Here is a 12,244-nt window from a genome sequence, read left to right on the forward strand (position 1 = left end):
AACGAACAAAGACACATCATTTATAATACAACTAATGAAGCATCTGTTTATTGGAACCTATTCAGCTGGCCAAGCAAAATTTGGCCCCGGGAGCCAGAAGTCTCAGTCAGCCCCTGGCCTTAGCCAGAGTGGGCGGCTCCTTGACAACCGACCCTAAGATGACTGACAGTTAAAAAGACAGGAGGCGGAGCATACAGAATGTGAGGGCGGGACCAGCTGGCAGGGTTTGTTTGTTCAGACTTTCAGAGTGCGTCCAAGAAGGCTGTTGGCCAGACTGGTGGGGGCTCAATAAAAAAATGTGTGCCAGAAAAAAGCAAGAAAGCAGAAGGGTGAAAATAAAAAATAGGAGAGAGACAGGGAGCAGACGAAGGAGAGAGATAAAAAGGCGAGGAGGATTATGGCAGCAAATGTTTACCTGGTGAGCGGGTATTGGTGCGAGAACTTGAGCGTTCCCTGGATTTGTAAGGGTACCGTAATGTCGTGTCCAACAGCTTAAAGCTCTCTTTCAGTGAATGACTTTGATAATATTCCACAAGCTCCTGTAACAAAGAAACATCTAAAGTTACTTACAGCACTTCAAGATGTTTCCATCTTTATTACCCGGCATTTCCAGAAGAAATACCAGTATTTGCAAGGGAAAAAGTTTTCTATTTCAATGTATTTTCAGTAAATCAGATTATTTGATGAATAAAAAAGTTCAAAAGAACAGCATTTATTTGAAATAGAAAACTTTTCTAACATTATAAACAATTTTTTGATCAAATTAATGTAGGCTTGCTGAATAAATGTAACCCTGGACAACAAAACCAGTCGTAAGTAGCATAGATATATTTGTAGCAATAGCCAACAATATGGGTCAAAATTATCAACTTTTCCTGAATGTCAAAAATCATTAGCATATTAAGTACAGTTTTCTAAATTTCCTACTATAAATATATCAAAACTTAATTTCTGATTAGTAATATGCATTGCTAAGAACTTCATTTGGACAACTTTAAAGGCGATTTTCTAACTATTTTAATTTATTTTGCACCCTCAGATTCCAGATTTTCAAATAGTTGTATCTCAACCAAATATTCATATATCATTTCCAAATATCCAATCCTAACAAACCATACGGCAATGAAAAGCTTATTTATTTAGCTTTCAGATGCTGTATAAATCTCAATTTATCAAAAAAAATGACCCTTATGTCTGGTTTTGTGGTCCGGGGTCACAAATGTTCATTACAAAAAGCTTTTGAACTGTAGTGTGTATATGTACAGACACTAAAAGAATATCTACAATGCAAAACTTGCAAAGAAATCAGTATATTAGGTGCTTCAGGTTAATTGCGTAAAGTGAATTAATTGTGCAGTCTTCACCCTGCAAGCATAATAAAATCCCATTATGCTTTTAACAGCGAAATAATTCTCTTACCAGGAGGCTTTCAAACTTCTTTGCCTCTGTGATGTGAATCCAGTTGTCTTTCTCAATAACTTTAATATGCTTCACTTCATCATTAAACCTGTTAAATAAAGCACATAGCAATGGTGACTGACAGAATACTAAAGGAAGACACAGAATGTTTGATTCTTGACTTGAATACATGCGTTCCTCTTAACACTTACTTGATGCTGATAGCGAACCTCTCTGCTTCTGCTGTCCTTTCTCGGATCAGATAGGTGCCGCTGCTGTGAGACTTAAGCAGGTTGTCTGCCTGCTGTCGTTCCATGTTTCCTGCAAACCTGAAGCCCACAGGGAAAAACACACACCTCGTTCACAAGCCCGTTCAATACCCTGTATATCATTACAGCAACTCTCAGAGGTCGTTACCTCATTAAACGACAATAAACCCTTAAAATGCCTCGCAATTAGTCTAAAGCTAATCAATCGTCATTATTGATTATAGTTATGACACATGTAATTCCATGCATATTTCACTAGGTCAAATGAAAGTAGCAAAGCTAATTTTATTATTAATATATGTGACCCTGGACCACAAAACCAGTCATAAGGGTACATTTTTAAAATTGAGATTTATACATCATCTGAAAGCTGAATAAATAAGCTTTCTTTTGATGTATGATGTTGTTTGTTAGGGTAGGACAATATTTGCCTGAGATACAACTGTTAGAAAATCTAAAATCTGAGGGTGGAAAAAAAAAAAAAAATTATATATAAAATTATATATAAAATATATATATATATATATATATATATATTTAAAGTTTAAAGTTATCTAAATGAAGTTGTTAGCAATGCATATTACTAATCAAAAATTAAGTTTTGATACATTTACGGTAGGAAATTTACAGAATGTCTTCATGGAACATGATCTTTACTTAATATCCTAATAGTTTTTGGCAAAATCGATAATTTTGATCCATACAATGTATTGTTGGCTATTGCTACAAGTATACCTGTGCTACTTATGATTGGTTTTGTGGTCCAGGGTATGAGATACATATACATATACATATGAGACTGTAAACAGTGTATTAAAAACAAATCAAATGTTGTAGTATCTTGGTAACACAGAGTAAGAATAGAAAAATCAATGTGCTCTAAAACAGGATGAAATACCAGGGATAAACGTAGTAATCTGTCTCTCTGGAGGACTGACGGTTGGAAAATGACTGGAAAGGCTGAGAAGAAAACCATCAAAAATGATTTAAGACAAGGCCAGCTTTTATTTCTAGTAGTGAAGAACGCTATCTAATATTGTAGTATACATATATTTGAGAAAAGGAAAAGAAAGACTAGGAATAATTTAAGAAAATGTACATGATAAAATGATTTGAATTTACTTTTATGAACCTGTACCTTAGGGTCTAGACATGGTTTCACACTGGAACTGGGGAAGAAGCCAATCTTTTGGTTTTGGATGAGTTTGCCCTGAGACGAAAATACAATGATTGACAGGAAAACATTAATGAATTAAGAAAAGCAAGCCATAAAAAAGAAAGACATCAGGTTATACTACACAAACCGCATTAAGTATGACCAGACTTCTGAGATAACCTGATAAAACAGGTCGTAAATATCTCTTACCTGTTAGGAAACTGTTTTTCTGATTTTCTAATATGACTTGTGATACATCATAAAGGGTTGTTTACAGTGCCTTGTGAAAGTGTTCATACCTTTTTATTTTTTCACATTTGGTTATGTTGCTGCCTTACTGTATGTCAAACTGCTTTAAATTACTTTTCCACGTCAATCTACACTCCATTCACCATAATGGCAAAGCAAAAACAGATTTTTACCATCTTTGCAAATGTTTTAAATATAAAATACTTAAATTATTCCATTGCATAAGTATTCATCTGGGACAATTGAACTTCAGCTCGGGTGCATTCATATTGCTTGTAGATGTTACTACATTTCGAGTGGAGTTAATCTGTGGCAAATTCAACTGAAGGGGTATGATTTGGAAAGAAACATGTGTCTTAATAACAGGGTCTAACAGCTGAAAATGCACATCAGAGCAAAAACCAAGCCCTGAGGTAAAAACAAAACCCCCAAAAAACTGTAAAGGTGCTTCAGCTAAGTTCTGAGTTAAGAGTATGAATACTTATGCAATGTACTTTAAAAAAAAAAAAAAAATTTATGAAGTTGTGACGAATCTGTTTTTGCTTTGTCATTATGGTGCATGGAGTGTAGCTTGAGACAGCAACATAACAAAACATGAACAAAAAAAAAAGAATTTCGCTAGGCACTGTATTGCAATTTCAACCATTTAACAATTGTTACATTTGGACCACTGAATAGGTTTTATGTTTTATTTTATAATATCATACCTCCCACCAAGATGTGTCTGGATCTCCCTTCAGGAGCTCAATGACTTCTCCTGTCTGAAAGCAGAGAGGGATCTTGCCTGGTGGGGCAGGGGTACCATGGTAATTTCTAATGGCCACCATCTTTGGACCTTAAGAACACATTGGGGAAAAAAAAAAAAACTCATCATAATTGCACAAAAAACAAAGCATATGAACACAAAATATGTGTTCTTAGAACACACGCACACTGGGTTTACTGCATGCGTGAACTATACACTAGATGGCAGCAGAGAGCTGATGTATAATTTCTTTAACGCGTGCTTGAATGTGGTCGATTTCAGTTTAACAGCCTGAAGCTGTGCTCAGTATCTAAATTTTTCATATTGACATAACCACATTTGGACCACACAAGAAATCACATTTTACTTATATTCTTACCTGATTGTGGAAGCCCTGGCTCCTGTCAAAGACAGAGGGGAATTTATGATTTAATGAACTTCAAAGCGTAACACAGTTTTTATATAAGCAGATCAGGCATTATTTAAGACATCCCTAAAGTGTTTTTCAAAGTTGAGAACAAACTTTACGATTAGATCAAGTAGTTAAGTTTGGTTCAAGTCAATCAGAGAGGATGATTAATTTATCGAAGAAATGGAAGTTTATTAGTACAGGGCACTAAAAACTCACCGAATCATGAGGACCTGAAATAATAATGAAAGCGAGAGAGAGTATGGTCAGTGGTCTGAGCTCTTTAATTAGGGCAGATGTACTGTACATGTGGTTTTTTGAGAGCAGCTTTCTGTTAGAGACTCACTTATTTTGCAAATGGTAATGATCTCCAGACACTCCTTATGGGCACCGGTCCCACAGCGTGAACAGTAGTATCCCTGGTAGAAAATACCCCTAAAAGAAAGAATGACAGAAGGAGAGTGAGAGACAGATACTAATGATAAATTGTCTGGGTCTAAAGGCAGCTACCGTAGGGCACTGAACAGTGAGAAATGTCAATATAATATGACAATATGTCTTCATTTCCTAAGGTCCTATTGCAGTTCAAATTCATCCAACACAACTACATTTCGTTATGGTTTTAAATGTTGCTCGCCCATGCATAATTTAGTACTATGTTGCTAGGGTGTTGTACAGTAAGCAGCTGCCAAAGCATTGCATCCATATCAATTAAAAAAAAATCAAATGTAAATTCTTGTCTCAGTCACATTTTCTTGGTTACATAAGGATTACTTAAACTATCAGAACAAGAAAAAAAATCTATTTTATATTTTTTCAATGCAATTATTATTTAAATTTTTAAAGACAAGTATGAATCTCAAGTTTTTAAGCATTTTACATTCATTCCAAAATAATAACTCAAGACAGTAACAATTTAAAATATAGCTCCTAGCATCAATTATCGAGGTTCAAGTGCTTTAAGGCATTTAAGCACATATGAAAAAGACATTATTTAGCAAGCTTGTAACCACATAAATCAATGATTTAAAAAAGCATTTTGGGCAAATCCAGGTAATTTACCATAGAAATATTATGTCTTTTTTAACGGTTATGTCTGTTATAGCACCAGCTTTGGTCCGATCTCCTTAAAACTTTGCATGTTTACAATCATCTGTCGCATGTGCTCACCAGGTTTCGTGAAGTTTTGAGGTTTTTTTACATCTTCTCAATCATTTGACAAATGATTTGAATGACAGCAGTGGTTCTAGAGGCAAAGTTGTCTGGAATGAGGAGTTCTATTGTTTATGCCCTTAAAAATGCAATATCGCCCCTACTCCAGTGGCCAATTTCTTTCAGATTTCTCACAGACCTTTGGGGGCATGAGTCAAACAGGCCCACCAAATTTTGTTCCAATCGGCCTCTGTTAACCTTGTCTAATAGGTGCTCAAATTTCATCGGTCAATGACGACCATGTTTTTTTTTTTTTTAGATACGCAAACTTATAGACACTTGTGGCCCTTTGGACCACGACTGTGCACAAGCGATTATGTTGATAGGACAAAGGGTTGCGTAGTTATAGCCATTTTTCATTTTATTCCTCTTATAGCACCAAGTGGCTTAACTGATTTTTTTCCTGTGACCTCAGATTGAGCTTTTACATACGTGTTCTAAATTTAGCAAGGTTATCACATTCCGTTCAGGAATTATAGGCATTTTACCAAAAGTGGCCCAGTGGCTCTTTCAAGCATTTTAATGTCCCTTTGCAATGGTAAGTCGAAAGTTCAACATTTTTCAATTATTGATATTCAGTCTTCAAAGAATCTTCTTGCACTGGTTTGGTTCAGATCAGGCGAAAAACCTAGGACTAGTTTGCAAAAGCAGGTTTTTCAAAACAAAATCCAAATTACCCGTAAATTTCACCAGGTTTACGATAAAATCTGAGTCATTTTGTCCGATGTGAGCCAAGGATTCCAATGACATAAGACACTTGAGCCTGCGACTGACGGCTTAGGAGTTATGAGTGATTTTAGTACTTTTGACCTCTATAGCGCCCATCAGGCCGAGTGGAACAAGCCTTGGCTGACGTTGTAGATGGTGTGAGTACTACCATCCCTTCAAGTTTCAAGTCTCTACGACTTACGGTTTGATCTGCGCGATCAGTTTTACGTGGAGATTGCTGATCATTGGCTGTTCTAACAATTACAATAGGAATTCAGCACCACAGTCTTCGTTCAGCTATCTTCAATCATGTTTTCACACCATTTTAAATCTTATTTTGACGTAACAAAGTGGTTATATCTAAGTGTGAGTTGTTTACTAACTTTTTTAAATTAGTCTTCCCATTAACAGCATTATATTGTTCATTCTAATTAATTTGCAAACGTGGAACATGCACAAACACAAGAGGCAGGATTAAAGTATGAATCAATCACAGCCGAACAAAACCAGTCCTATCCAATCATATTGCGATGGAGGCATTGCCTCCATTCATGTAAATTTCCCCTATTCATTCTCAATTACCCACACCGAACTCACTATATGGTTTAGGGGGTCTGTTAAAACTCAGTGGGCTCAGGGGAGGCGAGAGAGACATGGACTTCCTCTGTAACTTTACCTGCTGGTGTCGCTGTTGGACAATGTTTCTTATAGGCTTGTTTAAATTCAAGGCATGAGCTACTGTAACAGTGATTTAGCTTTGGAAGAGAACCTATTATGCATTAATACCACTACAATCACCCCATGTGGCTCCACATGTCAGCACAACTAAGCAGCAACATTCAACATCCAAACTAATCCCAGGCCAGTTTGCACACAGATTGAAATATAGAGCTGTTATAATTAGCAGCCATTGTGCACACTGACCTGTGCTGCAGAGTGGCAAATTTAGGTCAGCGCACTATGATTTCACACGAGTCAATACAGCCAATCAGTAAAGCAACTCATGTAATAGAGGTCAGACCAGTAGCCTAGTAACATGGGTTGAAGCCTGTCTCAGTCCACTGCGCTGCCTCTGTTATTTGGGGAAGCAGCGTTTGCGGGTGAGCCCTCACCTCAGCAGCTTTTTACAGCCTCTGCAGTCGGTGTTCTTTTCAAACGTGTGCATTTGGAAGTTGTGCTGGTTGGCAGTGGCTCTTTCGGGTTTGATGTTTGACCTGTGTGGATTTATAATAGACACACATGATATGGCAATCAAAAATACGAAAAATACAAATACTGTGTAATTTTGACACTGATGTGGTTCTAACATACATGGCCATCTCAAACTGCTCCATCCACTTGCGCTTTGTGTCTTCTGTTTTGCAGAAAAACTGGAAGCCCTGTTTCCCCTGCAGATGGATCAGGTAGAAGCCATAGGACCACTATGGGTGGAGAGAAGATGGTTGATGGAGGGAGAGGTGGTGGACAGAGTTGTGAATGCAGAATGCAGCAGGATTGATAATGTGTAAGGGGTTGCATATTGGCCTTTCCATTGCATCTCATGCTATAAATATTGGTTTTCAAAAGGCCACATGAATTCACTTGACGTTCTCGTTCTGTATTGACAAGTTTTCTATTGAAACAGGATGTTTAGATGGCCATTTTGCTTGTCCCCCTTTTTGAAAATAGCCAAAAGGCTTTAGCTACATCATGCTGCCAACAACACTTTACTGACTGCTAGTCTATAGCATTAGTGAGAGGTACATTCTCATTTCTAAAAAGCATTTGTTTGGACCAAAAAACTTTTGATCCCAAACTTTTGAAGGGTATTGTATATTTGCTAAACGTGAATTTAATTTAGTTAATGCTACACTAACAATAGAACTCAAAGCTAACGGATGTGGACTAAAAGTCACAAAACTCTTTTTTGACTTCATGTGGTCTTTGGAGGGATAGTTCACCCAAAAATGAAAATTCCCTCATCATTTACTCACCTTGCTTTCTTCTACTGAACAAAAAGAAGATATTTTGAAGAATGCAGCCATTGACTTTCATAGTATGGAAGTCAAAGACGACTGGCAACTGTTAGGTTGCCAACATTCTTCAAAATAACTTCTGTTGTGTTCAACAGAAGAAAGAAATTCTTACAGGTTTGGATCAGCATGAAGGTGAGTAAGTGATAACAATTTATATTTTTAAATGAACCTAAAATTTTGAAAAATGCATCTCAGTGGATTCTACAGAACATCAAATCTTAAAAGATCAGTTCACTCCTGAATTAAAGTTTTTCTGATAATTTACTCACCCCCATGTCATCCAAGATGTTTATGTAAAAAAAAAAAGGTTTTAGAGGAATTTTTTTTCTACATATAGTGGACTTAAATGGGGATCAGCAGGTAAAAAGTCAAAATTGCAGTTTCAATGCAGCTTCAAAGAGCTACACTATCCCAGCTGAGGAATAAGGGTCTCATCTAGCAAAACAATCTGTCATCTATATACTTTTTAACCACAAATGCTCATTTTGCACTAGCTCTATGATGCACGTCTATGACTTCAACGTAATCACGTAATCACAAAAAACTTTTTTTTTCCAACTTCAAAATCTTCAGAGATTGTGTTGTTTTACCTTTTTTTGTAAAGGGCCTTTGACTTTCTTTGAACACTGGGGCGGTACTTGTGCATAACACCACGACCTTTTCAACATGACTACATAATGCTTGAAGTCGTGGACGCAAAGCTAGTGCATTTGTGGTTAAAAACATTAGAAATCTCTAGATAAGACCCTTATTCCTTGGCTGGGATTGGGTAGAGCCCTTTGAAGCTGCATTAAAATGGCAATTTGGACCTTCAACCTGCTGATCCCTATTGAAGTCCACTATATAGAGAAAAATCCTAGAATGTTTTCCTCAAAAATCTTTTTTTCTTTTCAGCTGAAGAAAGAAACATCTTGTGTGACATAGGGGTGAGTAAATTATCCGGACATTTTAATTCTGAAGTCAACTAATCCTTTAAATTGTCAATTTGTAAACACAATGATTCCATTCTGGCAGTATAAAGCTGCTGTGGAACTCTTGAGATGACAGAATACAGATCACAACATGACAGAAGTGAAAGGCACAATCACAGCACCTCAATGCTTAGAGAACATGAGCATTCAGCTTACCATTTTTCCACTCGACTGGTGGGCATGCAAAGAGATTGTAGGCGGAGAGAGAGAAAGGAGAGAAAGAGAGAGAGAGACACCCTGTTACACATGCATTCTCATATACATGCAAAAATTCCTGATTGTTAGATTCATGGAGAATGCATTGGCTTCTCTGCATTTACATACACATGCCAGAGCACCGAAGAGGGCAGTGCATCATCTCTGATTGGTTGAAATTATAAGCATCATGCTTTAACACTCAAGGACAAGCGTATAATGAACGCAATTCATCTGTGCTATTCACCAAGCAAACGATCAGATTGTCCCATTTGCCTTTGCACGGTTAACACGCAATACATAAAGATCATTGGCTGAATCAATTTGAAAGCAGCAATAAAATCAGGTATATTTATTCTGAAACAGGCCCGATGGATGGCCAATCAAAGGCCTCTCACCTTTTTCATGTCACGGTTATTCATAGGGTCATCGGACATCTTGTAGAGGTGAAGTTCGATGATCTCTTTCAACTCATAGTTATAATTTTTCCTCTTGCAAACAATCACAACTTTATCAAATAGGAAGATGTATCTAGGTACAGAAAGCATGGAAAAAGATAACACCGTCTGTTTGCAGCAGAACAGGTAAAGGGCTACTTTTTGTTGGATATGAAAAAATATAATGAAGGTGCAGTTGTACCTGTCTTGTTTGGTCCGGTTAACTATTGAGCACACTTTAAGCTCTCCATCTATCTTTGGCCTGCCATATTCCTCTAACTTTACCTGCTGTGAATGAAACAATCACACGCGCACACACACAAACAATACAGTTAATATCTATATCTGCACATCTATACTGGCATAAAGACTTGAGGAATGTTATACATTACTTTGTGACATACATTAATATTTCAAGAAAAATAATGACAGATTTCTCAAACACTTCTTGTCTGCCATATGGACAGTTATTAGAAGTTTATTTTTGCCTTTATTGTGGATCCCCCCAAAAAGTTTTTTTTTTGGACAAAAAAAAAGGTTTTGGTTTAAAAACTTTAAAGATATTATAAAAGATATTTCTGTAATTTTTATTTAACATAAATAGCGTTATATATCATCCGTTGCTCTAAAATGGGGGAAAACAACACACTGTATGGACAGAAGATGACTTTATGCAATTATTTTAGATGCTACTGGCAAATAAAATGTCCATACACTACCAGTCAGAAGTTTTTGAACAATAAGATTTTTAATGTTTTATAAAGAAGTCTGTTCTGCTCACCAAGGCTGCATTTATTTGATCCAAAGTACAGCAAAAACAGTACAATTTTGAAATATTTTTTACTGTTTAAAATAACTGTTTTCTATTTGAATATATTTTGAAATAGAATTTATTCTTGTGATTTCAAAGCTGACTTCTTAGCATTATTACTCCAAGCACATGATCCTTCAGAAATAATTGTAATATTCTGATTTGCTGCTCAAAAACATTTTATTTTGAAAACAGCTTAGTAGATTTTTTTTCTCTTTGTTCAGGTTTCTTTGATGAATAGAAAGTTCAGAAGAACAGCATTTATCTGAAATAGAAATCTTTTGTAACCTTAGAAATGTCTTTATCATCACTTTTGTTTAATCTTTGGACATTTCTATTCATCAAAGAATCCTGAAAAATGTACTCAACTGTTTTAAATATTGATTGATTAATAAAAAATGTTTCTTGATCAGCATGTGACACTGAATATATTTAATTGTTAAAATATATTCAAACAGAAAGAAGCTCTTTAAATAGTACATCTATTTTTTTTTTTTTTACAATATTACTGTTTTTTCTGTACTTTGGATCAAATAAATACAGGCTTGGTGAGCAGAAGAGCCTTCTTTAAAAAACATAAAAAATCTTACTGTCCAAAAACTTTTGCCTGGTAGTGTACATGCAACTGTATATATATATATATTACGCTACAGTTGCTTCTATATTAGAAGCTATTAAAGGCACGGCAAAGCCCACAGTGCATGTCTTTTGTCCGTAAGTGGCATGCCTCATTGGCTCATTGATGTTTAGCCACAGGCGTCATCTGCACCACAGATCCTCGCATAAATAAACCAGAGCTGATACACTAACTCCTACATTAGCTACTGGGAGAGGATACACTGATTTCATTCCCTTTACACAGTCCTAAACACGTCCTGCCAGCGCTCATGGCCTGGAGGCTTTCAGGATTTATTTTACGGAACAGAAGTGACAGACGGGGGGCAGGTGGAGGCTTGTAAAAAACTAAATGTTTGGGGATAAAGAAGAATTGGCTAGAATGCTGAAATGCACACATTCTTAAACATCATAAGTCTTTCAGTTGACACAGCAGCCCTGGTGAAAAAACCAGCTAAAACCAGCCTAGGCTGGTTGGCTGGTTTTAGCTGGTCAACCAGCCTGGTTTTAGCTGGTCAAAGCTGGGAGGCAGGCTGGTTTTAGAGGGGTTTTGGCCATTTTTCCAGCCTGGCCAGGCTGGTCAGGCTGGGAAACCACCAGCTAAAACCAGCCTGACCAGCCTGGCCAGGCTGGGAGACCAGCTAAAACCAGCCATTTCCAGCTTAAACCAGCTAAGACCAGCCAACCAGCCTAGGCTGGTTTTAGCTGGTTTTTTCAGCAGGGAGAGGAGACCAACCATACTTTTGCAAACCTCATAGAAGCTCTTCATGCAGCCACCAGGAATTAGTATCAAGTCAATACCAAATTTTGAAATGCTGATAACAGCTATGATGTTCTCAGCATCGAAAATCACATGGGTAGGCCACTGAATATTATGCCAGGGTATCGCACAACTTCATCAACACTTACTAGATTTTCTATTGAGCTCTGAAATTCACTTATTTTCTTCAGGGTTTCATTGTCTCTCTTCACCTCGTTGATGTACATTGCCAGGTCCTTCAAAGACAGATAGAGAGACAATGGCAAAACACTCATATAAAAAATCCAAGCTACT

At 36.8% G+C, this 12,244-nt stretch overlaps 1 protein-coding gene across 5 annotated transcripts in view; it reads right to left on the reverse strand.

Moving 5' to 3' along the window:
• The window catches only part of vav2 (vav 2 guanine nucleotide exchange factor), a 231,250-nt gene that overhangs the window by 18,550 nt on the left and 200,456 nt on the right, over positions 1-12,244 (reverse strand). For 3 of the 5 annotated variants that reach the window (XM_073824153.1, XM_073824152.1, XM_073824150.1), the window contains exons 12-26: positions 12,100-12,186; positions 9,967-10,052; positions 9,726-9,858; positions 9,289-9,303; positions 7,458-7,567; positions 7,259-7,360; positions 4,573-4,661; positions 4,446-4,459; positions 4,197-4,218; positions 3,780-3,907; positions 2,806-2,877; positions 2,566-2,627; positions 1,611-1,727; positions 1,420-1,507; positions 416-539 (exon numbers count right to left, since the gene is read on the reverse strand). In XM_073824153.1, coding sequence (XP_073680254.1) covers positions 416-539; positions 1,420-1,507; positions 1,611-1,727; positions 2,566-2,627; positions 2,806-2,877; positions 3,780-3,907; positions 4,197-4,218; positions 4,446-4,459; positions 4,573-4,661; positions 7,259-7,360; positions 7,458-7,567; positions 9,289-9,303; positions 9,726-9,858; positions 9,967-10,052; positions 12,100-12,186 — 1,249 coding nt within the window. The remainder of the gene's footprint in view (positions 1-415; positions 540-1,419; positions 1,508-1,610; positions 1,728-2,565; positions 2,628-2,805; positions 2,878-3,779; positions 3,908-4,196; positions 4,219-4,445; positions 4,460-4,572; positions 4,662-7,258; positions 7,361-7,457; positions 7,568-9,288; positions 9,304-9,725; positions 9,859-9,966; positions 10,053-12,099; positions 12,187-12,244) is intronic. The other 2 variants (XM_073824154.1, XM_073824151.1) reach the window with 1 other exon arrangement.

This window comes from Garra rufa, chromosome 19, assembly GCF_049309525.1.
Source record: "Garra rufa chromosome 19, GarRuf1.0, whole genome shotgun sequence".
NCBI classification, from domain to species: domain Eukaryota; kingdom Metazoa; phylum Chordata; class Actinopteri; order Cypriniformes; family Cyprinidae; genus Garra; species Garra rufa.